Source organism: Balaenoptera acutorostrata, chromosome 4 (genome assembly GCF_949987535.1).
Source record: "Balaenoptera acutorostrata chromosome 4, mBalAcu1.1, whole genome shotgun sequence".
In the NCBI taxonomy this organism is placed as follows: Eukaryota; Metazoa; Chordata; class Mammalia; order Artiodactyla; family Balaenopteridae; genus Balaenoptera; species Balaenoptera acutorostrata.
In genome coordinates, this window is record NC_080067.1 from 91,805,955 (window position 1) to 91,824,448 (window position 18,494).

Genomic DNA, 18,494 nt, shown 5'->3' on the forward strand with positions numbered 1-18,494 from the left:
AATTTTAAAAGTGAAATCTTAAATATACAAACCCATAACTTATCCAGTAAATTAGATTAGAAAATACTGTTAGCGTCATCATAGTGAATACCAATTTAATCACTTCGGGTGGCATTAAAACACTCTGGTCATTTTAAGAGCAGTGTGGTTGACCTCCCATATGTCACTTCAAATCCTCTTGGCCTCTTACTTGAGCCACTAGTATGGCAACCAGTTTCAAGCAGGACTGGGCAACTGCACCTTGCCTCCTGGCTTCTGACAAGCTACAGGAACTGCTAGGCATTTGGGCATATACAACTTGAGAGAGGTGTGGGGCCATCCTCTAACCCCCCTTCAAAGACAATTCAGAGGCACATTTCATAAGGCTCCTCAAGATCAAGCCCTAGTACTATGTTGTTTCCAACTCGATGCATCCTTGATTGGCTTTCCTGCCATCTGTTTCATTTCCCCTTCACTCCTGTTCCCTGGGATCACATCCCCAGTAAACTATTGGACGCAAGCTTTTGTCTTGGGCCATGCTTTTAGGAGAACCAGAACCAAGGCTAAGACAAGCAGTAAAAAAACACTGGCAGGCAGAAAGATGACATTTAAGAAATTCTGTTATATATTTTACTTGGTGAATGCGTATATTAAAAGTTTTTTTTTAATTTATTTATTTTTGGCTGCATTGGGTCTTCGTTGCTGCACGCAGGCTTTCTCTAGTTGTGGAGCACGGGCTCTAGGCACATGGGCTTCAGTAGTTGTGGTGCATGGGTTTAGTTGCTCCGCAGCAGGTGGGATCTTCCCAGACCAGGGCTCGAACCCGTGTGCCCTGCATTGGCAGGCAGATTCTTAACCACTGCACCACCAGGGAAACCCTTAAAAGTTTTTTGTTTTGTTTTTTTTAAGCTTAAACCACTGCTGATGAGAATAAACCAGCACTACTAACTATAAAACTGAAAACATATCCAGAATTGAATTTTCTAAAAAAGTCACAAAGTTGTTTTACAGAGTTAATTTTTTATCCAGTGCTATTGCTGTAACATTTTAATATTCAGCCTCACTTTGAAAAGCTGAGCCACTTATATGAATAGGTCAGTAGCATCTTCACAAAAATATTTTCCATTAACATTAGTTCAAAGTAAGGCTTTGTCTTTCCATTCTGAATCTTAACGAACCAATTATAAACTGTCCGATCAACATTTTTCTCTTGCCCTTTGCAAATCACTTTTCTCACCTAAAACTTTTTTTTGGTCTTTCATTAGATAAAATGTTACTTCCTCCATGACAGTATGTTTTCTGTGATAAATCTACCTGTGAATTTTGCTATATACTTAAGTTGGTTTTGCTTTACAAATACGTACAATATGCAGATGTCCTTTTCATATTTTAATCTTCATAGCTTCTGAGGTAGAGTTATAAAAGAAGTTCAGAGAACTCAAGTAATTTGCCCAACGTCCAACATATAATAAATATGAGAACTGGAACTTGAATTCTGGTCTTCTGATTCTGAACCCTGTGAAGGTGACTGACCCCAGCCTGAAATAACTGGTATTTCCACTATGGACCGACTGAAATTTTATCAAGAATAATTTTTTTTATATTCAAATAAGATCTCTAAAAAAAGATAAGTTATAGCCATACATATAAGAATTTATCTTCAACCTACCTATTAGTGCTTAACAGAAAAGTAGCCCCTTTTTTACCTAGTCCATTGTAATATTTTTTAAAAATATACATAATAGACATTCCTTTAAAAGACAAAAACCCAATAAATAATATGGGAAACCCTTGTCTACACGGTAGGAAACAGATTTTCATTTTATGGACCTCTATATGCTCTTGTTTGTCAGTTTGTTAAAATAGGAAAAACGGCTGGTATCTCTTCTAATGAACAGCATAATTCAATCATGTATAAACCTTTCCCCCGCTGCAGACACAAATTCATTCTTGCTTTGGGAATATGCAGGTTTTAAAGCTGAAGTGATCCTTCTGCAAGTTACAGATACACAACATTTAAAACAATGTTGAAATTCTAAGTCTTTAACTTCAGTTGGCATAGACAATTTTGAATCTTCAGCTAAACTGGAAGCCATTAGTCTTCAGATTTCCTGTTATATTTGCTATAAAGCATTTCAAGAGATGGATTCCAGAATAGGTCACAGCACTGTGAAAAAAAAAGAAAAAAAGCAAAATCATTTTCTTCCTTACTTCAGAGGTAGTAACAGATCTGAATTAATCTAACTCAAAATCTGTTTACAAACTCTTGTGAGTTCCATGTATGAAACAGAATGTCTTAATCTGTCCTACTTTTCCTCTCTTCCCCCAGCCTCTTGAAGTATTCTAAATCTGGAGATCCACATTATCGGATCTATGTCCTTCATGATTCTAAAAATTTCACATCTACTGTTTTGCCTTTTATTTTCCAGACTAAAAGTGTTTTTTTGTTTGTTTTGTTATGTTTTTTATTGCAGTATAACTGACACATAACACTATATTAGTTTCAGGGGTACAACGATTTGATATTTGTATATATCGCAAAATGATCACCACAATAAGTCTAGTTAAATCCGTCACCATTTATAGTTAAAAAATATTTTCTTTTCTTGTGATGAGGACTTTTAAGATCTTCTCTCTTAGCAACTTTCAAATATGCAATATAGTATTACTGTAGTCACCATACTGTACATTACATCATCCCCACGGCTTATTTTAGAACTAGAAGTTTGTACCTTCTGACCTTCACCCATTTCTCTTACCCCCAACCTCTACCTCTGGCAACCACCAATCTCTCCTTTGCATCTATGAGCTTGTTTTGTTGTTGTTGTTGTTTTAAATTCCACATGTAAGTGAGATCACACAGTATTTGTCTTTCTCTGACTTATTTCACTTAGCATAATGCTCTCAAGGTCCATCCATGTTGTCGCAAATGGCAAGGTTTCCTTCTTTTTTGTGAATGAATAGTATTCCACTTGTGTATACACAATGACCCTTGAACAACATGGGTTTGAATTGCATTTATCCATTTATACGTGGATTTTTTCGATGGTAAATACTACAGCATTACACCTGGTTGGCTGAATCCAGGGATTTGGAGAAAATGTGGATATAGTGGGTCGACTATAACTTATACTTGGATTTTCGACTGGGCCAAGGGTCAGAGCCCCTAACCCCTAACACTATTCAAGGGTCAACCGTATAATACCACATTTTCTTTATCCATTCATTCACCGAGGGGTACTTAGGTTGTTTCCATATCTTGGCTATGCTGTAACAAACATGGGAGTGCATATATCTTTTCGAATTAATGTTTTCATTTTCTTCAGATATATATCCAGGAGTGTAGTTCCTGGATCACATGGTAGTTCTATTTTCAGTTTTTTGAGGAATCTTAATACAGTTTTCCTTAGTGGCTGCACCAATTTACATTCCCACCAATAGTGCACAAGGATTCCCTTTTCTCCACATGCTTGCCAATACTTGTTATTTCTTGTCTTTTTGATAATAGCCATTCTAACAGGTGTGAGGTAATATCTCACTGTGGTTTTGATTTGCATTTCCATAATGATTAGTGATATTGAGGATCTTTTCATATACCTGTTAGCCATCTGTATGTCCTCTTTGGAAATATGTCTATTCAGATCCTCTGCCCATTTTTTTAATCCGATTAATTAATTAATTAATTAATTTATTTATTTATTTTTGGCTGCGTTGGGTCTTCATTTCTGTGCGAGGGCTTTCTCTAGTTGTGGCAAGTGGGGGCCACTCTTCATCGCGAAGTGTGGGCCTCTCACTATTGCGGCCTCTCTTGTTGTGGAGCACAGGCTCCAGACGCACAGGCCCAGTAGTTGTGGCTCACTGGCCTAGCTGCTCCGCGGCATGTGGGATCTTCCCAGACCAGGGCTCGAACCTGTGTCCCCTGCATTAGCAGGCAGATTCTCAACCACTGCGCCACCACGGAAGCCCCGATTTTTTTTTGTTATTGAGTTGTATGAGTTCTTTATATATTTTGGATATTAGCCCCTTATCAGATATATGACTTGCAAATATTTTCTCCCATTCAGTAGGCTGACTTTTCATTTTGTTGATAATTTCCTTTTAAAACTAAAAGCTGTGCAGAAGCTTTTAGTTTAATGTAGTCCTATTTACTTATCTTTGCTTTTGTTGCCTTTGCTTTTGGAGTCAGATCCAAAAACTGATCACCTACACTGCTGTCAAGGAACTTAGGGCCTGTTTTCTTCTAGGAGTTTTATGGTTTCAGGTCTTAACATATTCTTCTGCATGTGGCTGTCCAATTTTCCCAGCCCCATTTATTGAAGAGACTGTCCTTTCCCCATTGTATATTCTTGGCTCCTTTGTAAACTAATTGCTCATATATGCATGGGTTTATTTCTGGGCTCTCTATTCTGTTCCACTGACCTATGTGTCTGTTTTTATGCCAATACCGTACTGTTTCATTACTATAGCTTTGTAACACAGTTTGAAATCAGGAAGTGTGATGCCTCCAGCTTTGTTCTTTCTTAAGATTGCTTTGGCTATTCAGGGTCTTCTGTGGTTCCACACAGCTTTTAGGACTGTTAGTTCTATTTCTGTGAAAAATGCCATTGGAATATCTTCTGTTTTGCTTTTTATTTCCCAGACTAAAATTCTGATTTCTTTAATTTGTTCTTTTTGTCTCAAAGATTCAATTACCATGATAATGTAGACCTTTTTTCATGATTTTTAAAAAAAATCGTCAGCATTATTGTGTCTATTATTAGATCTATCTTACTGTATCCATCCATATCCTTTCATCCATCTGTCAGCATGGAAGTGAACACATGGTTTCTTGGGATACGTGGACTTTTATGGAAACACTATGACGTTTATGGATACAGGTATGGTGTATACCTGTATATAAAGCAGGTAAAATATTTTCTGCTGTATTGCTAATTCTCTTTTTGATAAAGTACAGCATTTTAGACTTTTGACCAAAGCTGCCTACTTGAGAACAGCCCATAATGATTCTCAGTTATAGCTGAAGTTGCACATGTACGGTTTAAAGGAGCGATACAAGTTGGATAGTCCACACACTAACCATGGCACCGTGAACTGATTTGCAACATTTCTGTTAACTCATATGATTTTCTTGTCCTTAAGATTCAGTTCTCATTTGCTTGAAAACCACAGAAACAATTATATTGTGCCTACTTATATATTTCTTCCATACCATTTATAAAAACAGACTGATCCCAGCATCAATCTTTAGGGGTCTTTCACCAATTTTATTTCTCTTCTCAGCTGGGGCAGAGTTCAGACATGAAGGTTAGCACTTAACTTTTGCCAACAGGCTTAAAGGCCAAACCCTGTTGGACTACATGTCTACCCACACTTCCACCTTTCTCCTACCAAGATCATACAGGAAGACAAGGAAATAAAACCTGACTTACTTTATAATAATTATTCTGTGAATAGGCCAAATTCTCTTTTGGAGGGATGTACTGGGACTTGGTCAAGCAAATAAGAGCAAGCAGTATAAACAACTCTACTTTCTGAATTGGGTTTTGAGAACTACAGAGTACAACCTGACAACTTCCTGTATGTTGTCACTGTGGTATGGTGAATGTTGAAGTTCTTGAAAGCCAGCAGCCTCCTGCGTGTGTCTCAATTCTTAAGACTTTGAGTGCTGTGTGGCTTCTGCAGTGCCTCAGTCACTTAGTGATACAGTGGCACAGTGATTCCAAGGTCATGCAGCAGAAAATGCTGGCACAGCTAAAGAAGGGTATGCCTCTAAAAAGTACTGAGAATCTGATAGTTTGGGTTGTTGGCCTAACCCTGCCATTCACTGACTGACTGACCTTTGGGAAGGAAAGAAACTAACATTTATTATGTGGCTAATGTGTGTCCATCAGTCACAATGCATTTTATTTAATCCTTCTAACTGTCATATTTTTTTACTCAGAAAATGAAATAAGTTGCTTAAAAGCTACTGCCAAGAAGTAGAGGAACCATGCAAAACCATGGCTGTCTGACCCTGAGGTCCATGCTTTTTTTTTTTCATGCTCTTTCTATTTCAGCAAATACCTCTCTGTAACTTACTTCATTTCTCCGACTTGTAATCGTATCTGTGAAACAGGGATGCTTACTTTGTGGATCAATTAAGTGTTTTGAATGATCTAGTGACATAACCTCCCCCAAGACCATCTGTTTTCAGATAGCTCTAGTTGTTCTTAATGTCAAGCCACAATCTAGCTCAATTGATCTGGTAGCATACAGCTCATAGCAGTGTGAGACTACTGTTTGATCATTCCCTTGTTTTGAACACTATAATTCTACTAATGTAGCTCAAGAAAACATTGTCAATTTTTCCCCAGTCCCATTATACTATTAAACTCAGCTTACAGTCAACTAAAACATTTTTTTTCAATAAATGCTGCTGTTAGGCCATAATTTGCCCATCTTATGTTTGTTTTGCCTTTTTAGATGAAGTCTCACTTCCTTCTTATTAAATGTTTAAAAGAAACAGATATATTTCTATGACAATGCTCAGGGCTCTAAGAAGAATTAGGATTTCATTCCTGCCCCTAGGAGATTCCACTGTATATATGGGACACAGACAAATGAACAGGATAAATACTTGAATGTAAGACAAGGGGGAAAAGCATTTCGTAGGAAAGAATGAAGATGGATTTAAACTGGCATGTTCATAATTACAAACAATTTAATTGTGATCTGGATTTGTAGGAAGAAGAATGACTGCTTAGAGGACAGTTTCATATACAACTAAGTGCTACTTGGTTTCATTATTTTCTCATAGAAACTATCATAGTGCCTCAAAGAAGTTAGAGTCAGAAAATCACAGGGAAATGGCACTGCATTTTTGCTAGTATATAGGTTACTTACTGTACCCAAACTGTACACTGAAAAGACAAACTCATGTTTCATTGCTAAACCACATCTAATATCTCAAAAATTGCTGCTCAGGAAATAACCATCCTGTCTGCTACTGCTGCTTAATTCTAACTTATACGAAGCATTTCTTCTTTGCACATCGTCCTTTAAAAGGAAAATTCTTATCCTTCACAGCCTGAATGAGCTTTCTACCATAAAGATGAGTTGTTTTTCTTTAGAATTGAGAAGGAGATGGTAGTATCTTTATTATGGCTGTTGTTTAGGTGATTTAAAAAGTAAAACGTTTTCACTTCTACTGTGGTCTAGGGTTGAAATAGGCTGAGGTAGAAAGATCATGAAGATACTACAGGGAAGATTCAGCAAGAATCTGCAGAAAAAAGAAAGAATAGAGGGAAGAAAAAAATGAAAGTGTTGATGGGTTGTACCAATAAATTATGGTGCATAGTCTTCCAAACTCCTCTAATTTTAAGTGATACCTCAGCTACACTGATTTAATACTAAAGGTTGTTAGTACATAAAGTTATATGTTAGTACATAAAGACAATTCAACTCTTACCTTACAGGAAACAACTGAGGAAAACATCCTTGTGTTTTAGTGTCAACAAATTTCTGGATCTGAAGGACTTGTTTTAAAAGATGTCCCTTGGAAGATTTGTCAATTTTTGTCAATACCATCTGTAGGAAAACAAATATTTAAGCATTAGAAATAAAGTACAGGTGACCCTTGAACAACATGCGCTTGAATTGCAAAGGTCCACTTATATGCAGATTTTTTCAATAATAAATACTACAATATTACACGATCTGTGGTTGATTAAATCCACAGATGTGGAACTGCCAATATGGAGGAACCCCGAATAGGGAGGGTTGACTGTAAGTTACACTTGGATTTGTGACTGCAAGCAGGGTTGGCGCCCCTAACTCCCACACTGTTCAAGGGTCAACTGTTATTTCTTAATATACAGTTTTATACATTAGTTACAAATTTCAATAACAACTAGGTGACCTATGCAAGTTTCTTAATCTCTCTGTACTTGTTTCTTCATCTATAAAATAAAAGCAATACCTCCTAAAGGAGTTGCTGAGAAGATTAAATGAGTTAATGTATGCAATATATGAAGCATACACTGTATAAGTTTGCTGTTTCTGATGCTTTACCTACACAGGGCCATAATATCTTGGATTCAAGACTAGTGAAAAGCACCCTGGAGCCATATTTGCAATTGCCATATGCCAAATGTTTCATACGATCACTATATATCTTGTGGTCTAAGATACAGAAGTGAATATTATTAGGTTGATCCATATAAAACCTCCAACTTATAAACATTTTTGAACTACATAATTGTTCTGCCTTACATGTAAACTTTAAAGGAAAAATTAGAAATCAGGCTATTTGTAGGTTGTAGCCACTATAGTTATATTCCAAGCTATATCGACATATAGTTATATTCCAAGTAAGCCTAGATTCTACTAGGTTCAACAGTAAATACTTTGAATAATTTACTTACTCAAAGACAATTATCAATACATACTAGAGGAAGGTCAATGCATGGATGATTACAAAATCAATTAAAAAGTAAAAGCTTGATGTATCTGTCAGAGGTTTTCCTAGGGAATTTCTATAAAATTAAATTTCCTGACTAATCATTTATGCTTTTCAGTTATAAAAAAATTAATGATTGTAAATCAACTATACTTCAATTAAAAAAATATTAATGGCAGAAGGAGTGAGAAGCAGAAAGTGAAAGTCTTTTTTCATAAAAGCAAATATGCTGATATTTAAAAGGAGACATAATTCCTCTATCACAACTTCTTTTCCAAAGAAGAAAGGTTAATATTTCCTTAAAGTTAAAACTGAGAAAAATATATGATTCCACAAAATGGTATCTATGATATCAAATTAGGAGTACTATCACTATCACTTAATATAACCGGTTGGGCAATATTGGGGCTTTTTTGTTGTTTTTTTTTTTTTACTACGTAGACTATGTTTATCAATCTTTTGGCTCCTCATAACCATAAATTATCTCTAATGTTTCACAGGGCTTTTGCAAACCCCAAGAATTCCGTAACCCCAAGAATACAAAAAAGTTTCTGACTGGTAACATGGTTTGATTTGCATTAAACTCCAAAACCACTACATTTTAGTGGTTTTCAGACATTGTTTTGAAACCAAATTATAGTCAGTGGGCTCTTTTCCTTAGAGAGGAACTTTCAGACTGCCATTTTATCTGGAAAACCTACAAAGCAAAATAAATGTGGATACCAACCTACCAATCTGTATTCTATTCTAGGGTAAACAACAGTAACAACTGGTAAGATATTCTCATAAGAAATTTTGTTTTCCTTAAGAATATAAACATCCTACTTATGTGTGCTGGAGCCTACTATATTCTTGTGATGTTCTTAAATTCCAGATTAGTTTCGCAAATTTTTCAGTTGCAGTTTTGTTTACATTCTGATAAGTATTATCTGCCAAGCTGCTGTTAAGGAGCTACTAATGAGTCTTAGCAAATATTTATACTGTCATTTTAAAAAAAACAAAAAAACAAAGAAAAGCACTTAGGAACACTAAATGAACAGTTTAGAAAACTTTTACTTTGACTATAATTTTGAAAACTTAAAAGCTAGGAGAAGGAAAAGGGAATAAAAGTACCACAGAACTTATTTTAATATTAATGGCTGATAATTGAAAAGATTGTTTAAAAGGTACTCCTTTATCTTTTGAGGAGGCAAGACCTACTCTTTCATTAAAAAGATGTACACATGTGCACATGCACACACACACACAGACACAGAGGGAACTTGTATTTCTAATTGCAACTATGATTCAAAAGAAATACCTACCACATAAGGTAATGAAAATTCTTCACACATTTCTATGGCAATGTTGTCAGTTTTTTGAATTCCAACAACACTATCCACTAACAAAAATGTTCTCATCAAACTATAAGAATGCAGAAAAGAAGATTAACAGCAATATAAAATATACTCATTCATTTCTTCCCCCCAACCTTCACTATACTAAGAAATTTTACTTTGAATAATTATCAGTTCAAAATTTAAAAATTTCTTTAAGCAAAATGAATTCTCAATTCACTGTGAAGTCCATCCTACAGTCCAACAGGTCTCAATGTTGTTTACATTCAGTAACTAAATTCATTAATATTAATTTATTTCAATAGCATATATTGGACATAAGATATTCTGCCTAGAACTGGATACAAAGATGAATGAGCCCCTTCCTCTAAGAGCTTGAACTCTAGTGGGAGAAAGAAACAGGAACCCAATTAACTATAAGTTACCATAAAAATGTCTAAATTTTCAAATATTACTTTACGACTAACAGATAACAGAAACCAAACACGTTATATTTTGTATTTTCTTTTGCAAGTATTTTATCTTAGTTTCTATGTAAAGCTACAACAAGCAAGGTACTTGTAAACTTGTACCTTGCTTCAAAAGGTTAACATTAATTTTTCTATATATTGTGCAATGCTTGAAACATAGACCTGCTACTTGACTACCTATGGTGACAAAAAACGGTAGTATTTACAGAGGCTGTGATGTCAGAAGTATTTTAAGGATAATCATAATTTACTGAAGTTTATTTAAATCTGGTAACTACCACATTAACCAACAATTTTCATTTTTAAAAACAGCCAGCTTAGAGTTTGGTATAAAAAAATAAAGTCTGCTGGATTACTATTGATAGTCTCAATTTAGGAAAACAACTGAATTTAAGTTTAAGCTAACTTACAGGAAAAAACTAAGCAGGCAGTATATACCTTGCTCCTAAATACTGTATTGTAGAATATTATGAGAATAAAGTGGACTTTCTAAAAAAGTCATTTGATAAAACTGAAGTGTTCATCATGTGTAGAATGTCCTAGTCATGAGAACGTTTGGGGATTCAACATAACAATTATAAGAAAAATGTTTTTCTTACTTCTTTCGTTCTTTTAGATAGGTTTCTACCATGTCAACAAAATCTTCAGGTGCTCTATAGCCATAACCTGGCATGTCCACCAATGTAAAATATTTTCCAACTTTGAAAAAATTCATTTTCTTTGTGTGGCCCTGATAAAGTAAATGGAAAAATAAAAGCTTTCTTAAAATATGTCCTTTATATATTTCATGACTCAAAATATTTTCTGTTCAATTAACAATTACTTATTAAAAACATAAAAGTATTCTGTATATAACCCTATGCTGATGATGATACAGGAAAAGAAGACAGAAGACAAGTGGCTGGAGATAAGCTTAGATGATACTACTTCTTCCCTCCAATTCATTTTTTAAAGAGAATCTATATGATTTAAGAACTTTAGATTCCATATTAGAAATAACGTAGGCAAAATATTTTCGAGTCTTTCCTATTTCATTAGCTCCCTCTCAGTGAAAAAGTTATACTGTTCTAAATAGTACGACTGCATTAGTCAATATTCTCTGATGAACAATATAACTCCACTTTAAAGAGGAATGAATTATGGCACAGATAGGTTAAATTAAATGCTTACTATCAGTCATACAAGTTTGCCTAACACCTAGATGCAAAGCCTGATAGTTTATTATGCCTAGACTATAACTTTCCTAAAATCAAGATGTTTTGCATGTTTTATTAGATGGGTTTAGTGCTTTCATTAAGCATTTTTTAAAAAGCATGTACAACTGTAAAATGTGCAACTAAAACTGTTGTAAAGATGATAAAAAAAAGTGGTTTATTCATGTGGTTTCGTGTCCATGGACATTATTAATCAGAAAAGGAAAGATTAACACAAATAACTTTAAAAGTCAATTGTTTAGAACTTAGAAGAAATATTTTCAGAGGAAAGATTTTATAAATGATGCTTAGGTTGCCAGGCAGCTTTTGTGTCTACCTGTAGGAAAATAATTTTAGAATTACAGATTAGGAATGTCAAGAATACATTTCTTCCATTGTCCTCTCACAGCAGAAAGGACAACCCTACCTAGAATTGAGAGTTTAGCTGGGGTATTTGGCGAGGCAGGGCAGGAGGGAGTAAGGCTAGGAGGGTTAGCAAATGACTACAATTGGCAGGGATGGTATCAGGGAATCAACCATAGGAAGAACTGCAGAGCAAGAGAAGACCAGTGAAGCCTCAGGGAAGGGTTCCAATGCAAGGAAACAGGGGCAGTGAGCATTGGGTTGGTGCGAACATTTTGCCAAGAATAGATAATAAGGTGAGGGGAACTGAGGTGAGTTTTGAGGAGAGGATATCTTAAATACTGGTAGAGTCTGCATTATTGAGAAGGAAGCAGAGGGAATTAGAAAATGACAGAAAGCTAGTACAGCAGGCTGGCTGGGATATTAGGCACATAATTTGGCCCTGGGTAAACTGGGAAGTGCCTGATGGGTGTACATATATAAGTTAGCAAGGCATAAAAGATTACAGGAGGAAAAAATAATACATTTTAAAGCTGTTTTCTTTAAAATCAAAGTAGAAGTAGATGATCATTCTCAAAGAAGCAAATATAGAATGACACTAGAACAACTCTTTGGAAAAGACTGGACTAAGGAAGATTTCCCCAAGATACCGGCAAGACTACTAAAATAACTCCAGATACACTTTCTTTTCTTCAGAGAAATACACAGGCATTAATGAAATGTCTTACATTAGTACTTGTGTGAAAGAAATCACTTTTCTAGGAACATGGCAATGATGGTTTCTTCTACCCCCCCAACATTTATTATTCATCTTAGTCAATTCAGAGATAGATAGATAGATTTTAAATTTTAACATACCGGTTTTTTAGAGACTCTAACTTCAACCTCTGGGGCAAGTGAAAATAAAGCCTTTATTAGAGAGGATTTTCCAACATTGCTTCTGCCTATAAAACACACCTTATACAAGCAAAAAGAAGATAATTGAGTACTAGTTTATATATATATTACTATATAATGTATTAGCTGCAAAAATCTGTGACTACTACTCAGTCTTGCCTAACCATAAAAAGTGGCTTATGGTTAGTCAAACCTCAAATTCTAATAGACAGCTACTATCTACTAAATGATTTCAATGTGGCAGGTACTGTTTTAAAAGCACTTAACATATTTTCTTATTTACTTTTTACAATATCTCTATGAGACTGAAAATATTCGTATCCTCATTTTAATAAAACTAGAGGCAGAGAGAGGTTAAAAAACTGGCCCAAAATTATAAAGCCAGAAAGTGAAGAAACTGGAACCTGAACTCAGGGCATCTACATCCAGAACCTGTGCTTTTAATTACACTATGCCACTCAAGAATATCTGCAACATTTATTAAGAATTCCATATTTACAAATCTTTTTTGAAGTTAAAAACTAGACACGTTTCAACAAAACTGGCTCTACATTTGGAACCCCATTTCCCCACAAACTCTCAAAGTACACCATAACACCATTATAATTACTCCTTTCTCTTGACCTTTCTTGTTCCAATTAAGCTTTTCTCCTTTAGTCTGAATGTAGAAAGCAACAAAATATTCCTAATATTAACCATTAATACACATGGCTCGTCTTTTTAATACAGTATTGAAGAGAGTACATTTCCAATCAGTGCTTCTAAATGAGGGCGGTACCGCCCCCTGGGGTGTTTTAGAAATTTGTAAGCGCATTTTTGGTTATCAATAGGATTGGGTGGCATTTAGTGGGCAGGGGCCAGCAATGCTACATATTTTGCAAAACTGGGGTCAGTCCTTCAGAATGAATTGATTTGGGTCCTGCAAAAATTTCAAATGCTCTCCCAGATTAAATCCAATGATAATATACAGATAATAAAACTGAATTAAAAAGCCAATTACACAAAAAGTCCAGTAATTTAGAAAATTGAAAATCGATGCTATCTCAAAATCATTAAGTGATTTATGTACTCTTAAATTATTACAGCAGTTCTAAATATATTAGCAGAAAAGTTTCAGTGCAGTGGTACCGTTATCACAAGTATGCAAGGAGGTCAGAGCCTTCATTTAACAGACAGAACAAAATAGTAAGCTGCAGGACATGAATAAAATGCACACTCACTGAATTTCACTGAAGTTGTTTTAAAAAATCTTATACATTATTGCCATCTATATATGTTTTTTTTGCCACAATAGAAAATTTAGATTGGGTGAAAATCACGTACTGATAAGAATCACTTCATTTGTGAAACTACTATACTTTTCATATTCTTCACTTTGTCTAATTTGTCTCGGCATATATTCTCTACTGCAATTAATTAGAAAAAAGATAGTTAATTTTTTAAACGCCTTTTAAAGTGTTTTATATTCACTATCAAAATAATTAAAACTATATCTGCTTACTTTGTTATAATAATGATATGCGTCCACAGAAAGTTAGTAAATCTCTCCGGTTTGCTGACAAGAAAGATGACAGCAAAATCCCAGCCCAAGTCCTCAGCACCCGCATCCGGCTGCCGTTCTCACCTCAGGACGGCGGAGGTCCGGGGCGTGGTCGAGACGCACGGCGGAGCTGAGGTACTCGATGCGGTTCCGCGAGGAGGCCGTGAAGACGCTCTCCGCCCTCGCGATGTCATCCAGGCTCGGGTCGAAGATCTTCAGGTGAAGGTCGGGCCTCGAGCCCGGGACGAAATGCCGCTCGAGTTCTTGCAGTGGGAACACAAGCTTCGTCAGTTGCTTGCTGGGCAGCCGTAGAACCTCCGCGAAGGCCTGGGACGTGCAGTAAGCTCGTCTTCCGCTCCCCAGCTCTGCCCCCACCGCAAACAGCCGAGCCACGTCAAGCCGCAACCGGCGTGCTGCCATTTTCCTCTCCTAGAAGCCCCGCCTCGGGCCTTCGTTCCGAAGGTCTGAACTGCGCGTGCGTGACCCCGTTCCCGTTACGCCTGCCGGGAATTGTAGTCTCCGCTGGCCTCGCTGGTTCCCGCTTAAGCTCTTCGTGTACAGAGAGCCGGAGGCAGGTGTTGCTTCGCAGGGGGAAAAGAGTTCGCTGGGTGCCTTTCACACTCTGGCCCTGACACCTGTGCCTTTGACTTGTATGTCGCTGTGGGGAGGCTGTTTAACGATTTTCAGAGGTGAAGAGACATATCTGGCTGTGTGAGCCTTGAGGCTCAAATGAAGAAGAAAACGTGTGAAGCTCTGGTGGATTTCAGGCCGGTTTGCTCTTCACAGTTTCTGGTTGTCTCACGGACGTTGACGTTGTACAAATCACTAGGAAAAACACTTTCGCAAAAATGAAAAGGGCTGGTGAGAAATGTAGTTGAAAAAGCGCCTGTTCATATTTCATTCAGCCTTCTCTATAGTTGCAGGAAATGTCATTAAATTTTAGAGATTTCTTACAGAATAAAAGAAAAAAAGTCTGCACAGGTGTTCGAGTTGTTTCATTGAAGTTACGTAATGACATCTTATTTCAAAAGTTTCTTTTCAAAGCAGTTCAAACCGATCACTGCTGGAATGGGAGATACAGGGATCATGATAAAATGAATATCTGTAAGATATTCCTGCTTAAAAGACGATGGATCTTCTAAAACCTTAGCAGCAAACAGCATACCAATGTTAACGCACGGTCTTTTGAGCGATTCCCCAGGTTGTTCAGTGACTAGTAAGGGCAATTCTTGAATTAATGTTACACAAAAGTTAATGAACAGGACCAACGACTTGGAGAGTAGTCTGACCTGCCGGCCGGCTAATTTTTTGTTGATCTTTGCATTAGGCTTTGAGGCTTTCCTCCTTCCTCTAGTCTCACTCCTCCAAAGAAAACACTTCATTGTAAACATCCAGACATTCTGGATATATATATTACCATGTATGTATTTTAACTCAAAATACTGTTCTAAAGCCTTTAAAAATTTTTTTTTTTAATTTTTATTTATTTATTTATTTTTAATTTATGGCTATGTTGGGTCTTCGTTTCTGTGCGAGGGCTTTCACTAGTTGTGGCAAGTGGGGGCCACTCTTCATCGCTGTGCGCGGGCCTCTCTCGCGCGCGGCCTCTCCCGTTGCGGAGCACAGGCTCCAGACGCGCAGGCTCAGTAATTGTGGCTCACGGGCCCAGCCGCTCCGCAGCATGTGGGATCCTCCCAGACCAGGGCTCGAACCCGTGTTCCCTGCATTAGCAGGCAGATTCTCAACCACTGCGCCACCAGGGAAGCCCAAGCCTTTAAAATTTTTTAAACAATATATTTGGAAGTCTTTTTATATCAATACGTACCGACCTACATGATTGTTTTTTTTTTTTACAAAAAGCAAACTAACCCTAAACTACCATAAAAACACAAAGTCCTCATTCACTCCAAGCACTAGTTAGATATGAGAGGGTGGCCTCTTCTCTTGTTATCATTGTTCACATGTGGTTTTCACATTGTCATAGTGACATTTTCCTACATGATTGTTTTTAATGGAGGCATATTATTCCGTTTATTTCTCCAGTGTCTTATTGATCACTAATTAGGTTTTGTTATTACAATGCTACAGTGAGCACTCATGAATAGATATCTTTGCACACTTGTGGAAGTAGGATAAATTCCTAGAAGAGGACTTGATAGGTGCATAAGGTGTGTGCACTTTTATTTTTCATATTTCTGTAGAAAAATCATCTAAAGAAATTGCAACAAATTACTCCCTAATAACAGAGTATTCTAGCATCAAAACAGGCATTATAAAAGTAGGGTATTATAATGTTATATAATATTGCCATACATAGATGAAAAAATAAAAAAAATTATTTTTTGTTTTAGTTAATATTTTCCTGATTATTAAAGAGGATAAACATATTTTGAGATTTTGTTTGGTCATTTGTATTTATTTGTTGTAAACATCATGTTTTCTATTAGGTTATTCACTTTAAAAAATTTGATTTGTAGTAACTGTTTCGTTATTGAGAATGTTGATCTCTTGTCTGTCATGTTTTAAAAATATTTTTCCCAACTTGTTTACTTTTGACTTTCTAATAGTACTTTTGATTGTACAGATTTTTAATTTGTAGTTGGCTAAGCTGAACAGTCTCTTATGTATTCTAAACTTTATGTTATGTTTAGAAAAATTTTCTAAGATTATAAACAAATGAACCTATCTTTTCTTCTAGTAGTTTAATTTTTTTACAGTTAAATATTTAATATAATTGCAATTTGTTATAATGAAAAGAGTCTGCTAGGAATTCAGCTTTATTTTTTTCCAAATGTTTAGCCATTTGTCTCAACAATATTTATTAAATAGTATATCTTTTCTTCACTGAATGTGTATGTGGGTACATTTGCAGACAACTCTGAACTTTGAAAGTGCTTTCATATGTGCTATTTCATTTCTAACTTTGGGGTCCCAGGTGTGGACATAAACCCGAGCATGAAGGACTTTTGCCAATTCTTACAAGGGTTTGAGAGGTGTTCAGGGATTAATAGACATCACAGTACTCGTTTTGTAATCCTGCATGAGGCATTCATAACTGTGAGGCCCGCTAGTCAGAGGGAAAAAGCTAGAAACCGGAGGAATTAGTGTAGGGGAAATAACTCCATGTGGAGCTGCAATGGAAATCATAGGGTACACAGGGAATTGTCAAAGTCCAGGAAAATCAGGCCAAATCAATATTGAAGGGAATCCAGTCTGGTGGATGAATGTTGTAATAGTATTATCTGTTTTCTGGCAATATTCTGCCTCTGACTGTGGGCAGCATCTTGGTTCCAGGTGGTCTGTCTGCATGAAGTAGTACCCTAACTAATGGTTTTGGATTGGGAGTCAGGATCCTCCTGGATAGGCAGGGTGTCAGGGATACCATTCAGAATAGGATTTAAGTCCTAGTGGGAAAAAGGAGTGTGAATTAGGAAACCAAGCAGCTACTTAGTCATGCAGATTCCATAGACATAACAAGTATGTGAGATAGGGCTTGAATTGATCTAAGGGCATCTTAGCACTCCTCCCAGAGAACTGTGGAAAACGCACACTTGGTTTAGTTCCACAGCACTGAGGTCAAGACATACTCGCTAAGCTGTGGTACCCCAGGGAGGCTGATAAATGAGGACTGTATTCATGGACTGTACTGTTCTGTACTCCTTCCTGTATAATACTGTAGTGTACATTATCTCATACTGAGAGTGATAAGGCACCCCTGGTCAATTCCACCATTTGTTCATTCATCAAATATTCATGCTAGGCACTGTACTAAGAGCTGGAGGTATAAGACAGTAAATGAAACAAAAAAGTTTCTGTTCTCATATGTTATGGTCTTGAGACAGTAAGTAAAATAAGGGTATATTAGATAATGAAAAATGCTTAGGAAAAAGCTAAAGCTGGGTAGGGAGGTTAGATGTGTATGTGTGTAGAGACATAGGAATGTTGCCATTTTAGTGTGATCTTCACTGATAAGGTGACTTTTGAGCGCAGATGTTAAGGAAGTGAGGGAATAACCATATGATTATCTGGGAGAAGTATTCCAGGTGGAAGTGTGAAGGCTCAGAGACAGGAGTGTGTATGGCTTGTTTGAAGAATAGCAAGGAGGCCAATGTGGCCAGGATGGAGTAAAAAAGATGGATGCTGGCAGTGACTCTAGCCAGCTTTGGCTTCGATATAGACATTTGAAGTGAATGTATGCATAAGTTATTTTTAGCTGGTTGGCATCCCTTGTGTAGGGAGGACCCTCCTACATCCACTCTATGTGGTTCTAATGGGCCC

At 36.5% G+C, this 18,494-nt stretch overlaps 1 protein-coding gene across 3 annotated transcripts; it reads right to left on the bottom strand.

Moving 5' to 3' along the window:
- Window positions 1-1,686: 1,686 nt before the first annotated feature.
- GTPBP8 (GTP binding protein 8 (putative)) lies at window positions 1,687-14,689 on the bottom strand. 3 transcript variants are annotated; one of them, XM_007181924.3, is made up of 6 exons: window positions 14,301-14,675; window positions 12,638-12,736; window positions 10,823-10,953; window positions 9,721-9,820; window positions 7,427-7,545; window positions 1,687-2,146 (listed from the first exon to the last, which is right to left on the bottom strand). In XM_007181924.3, the coding sequence occupies exons 1-6, from the start codon at window positions 14,634-14,636 to the stop codon at window positions 2,056-2,058; spliced, it is 876 nt and encodes a 291-aa protein (XP_007181986.1). In that variant the 5' UTR covers window positions 14,637-14,675; the 3' UTR covers window positions 1,687-2,055. The 3 variants fall into 3 exon arrangements, with proteins under 3 accessions (XP_007181986.1, XP_007181985.2, XP_057400834.1); XM_007181923.3 differs by lacking the exon at window positions 1,687-2,146 and adding an exon at window positions 5,217-7,237 and having other exon boundaries at window positions 14,301-14,676; XM_057544851.1 differs by lacking the exons at window positions 1,687-2,146; window positions 7,427-7,545; window positions 9,721-9,820 and having other exon boundaries at window positions 10,857-10,953; window positions 12,638-12,666; window positions 14,301-14,689.
- Window positions 14,690-18,494: the final 3,805 nt, after the last annotated feature.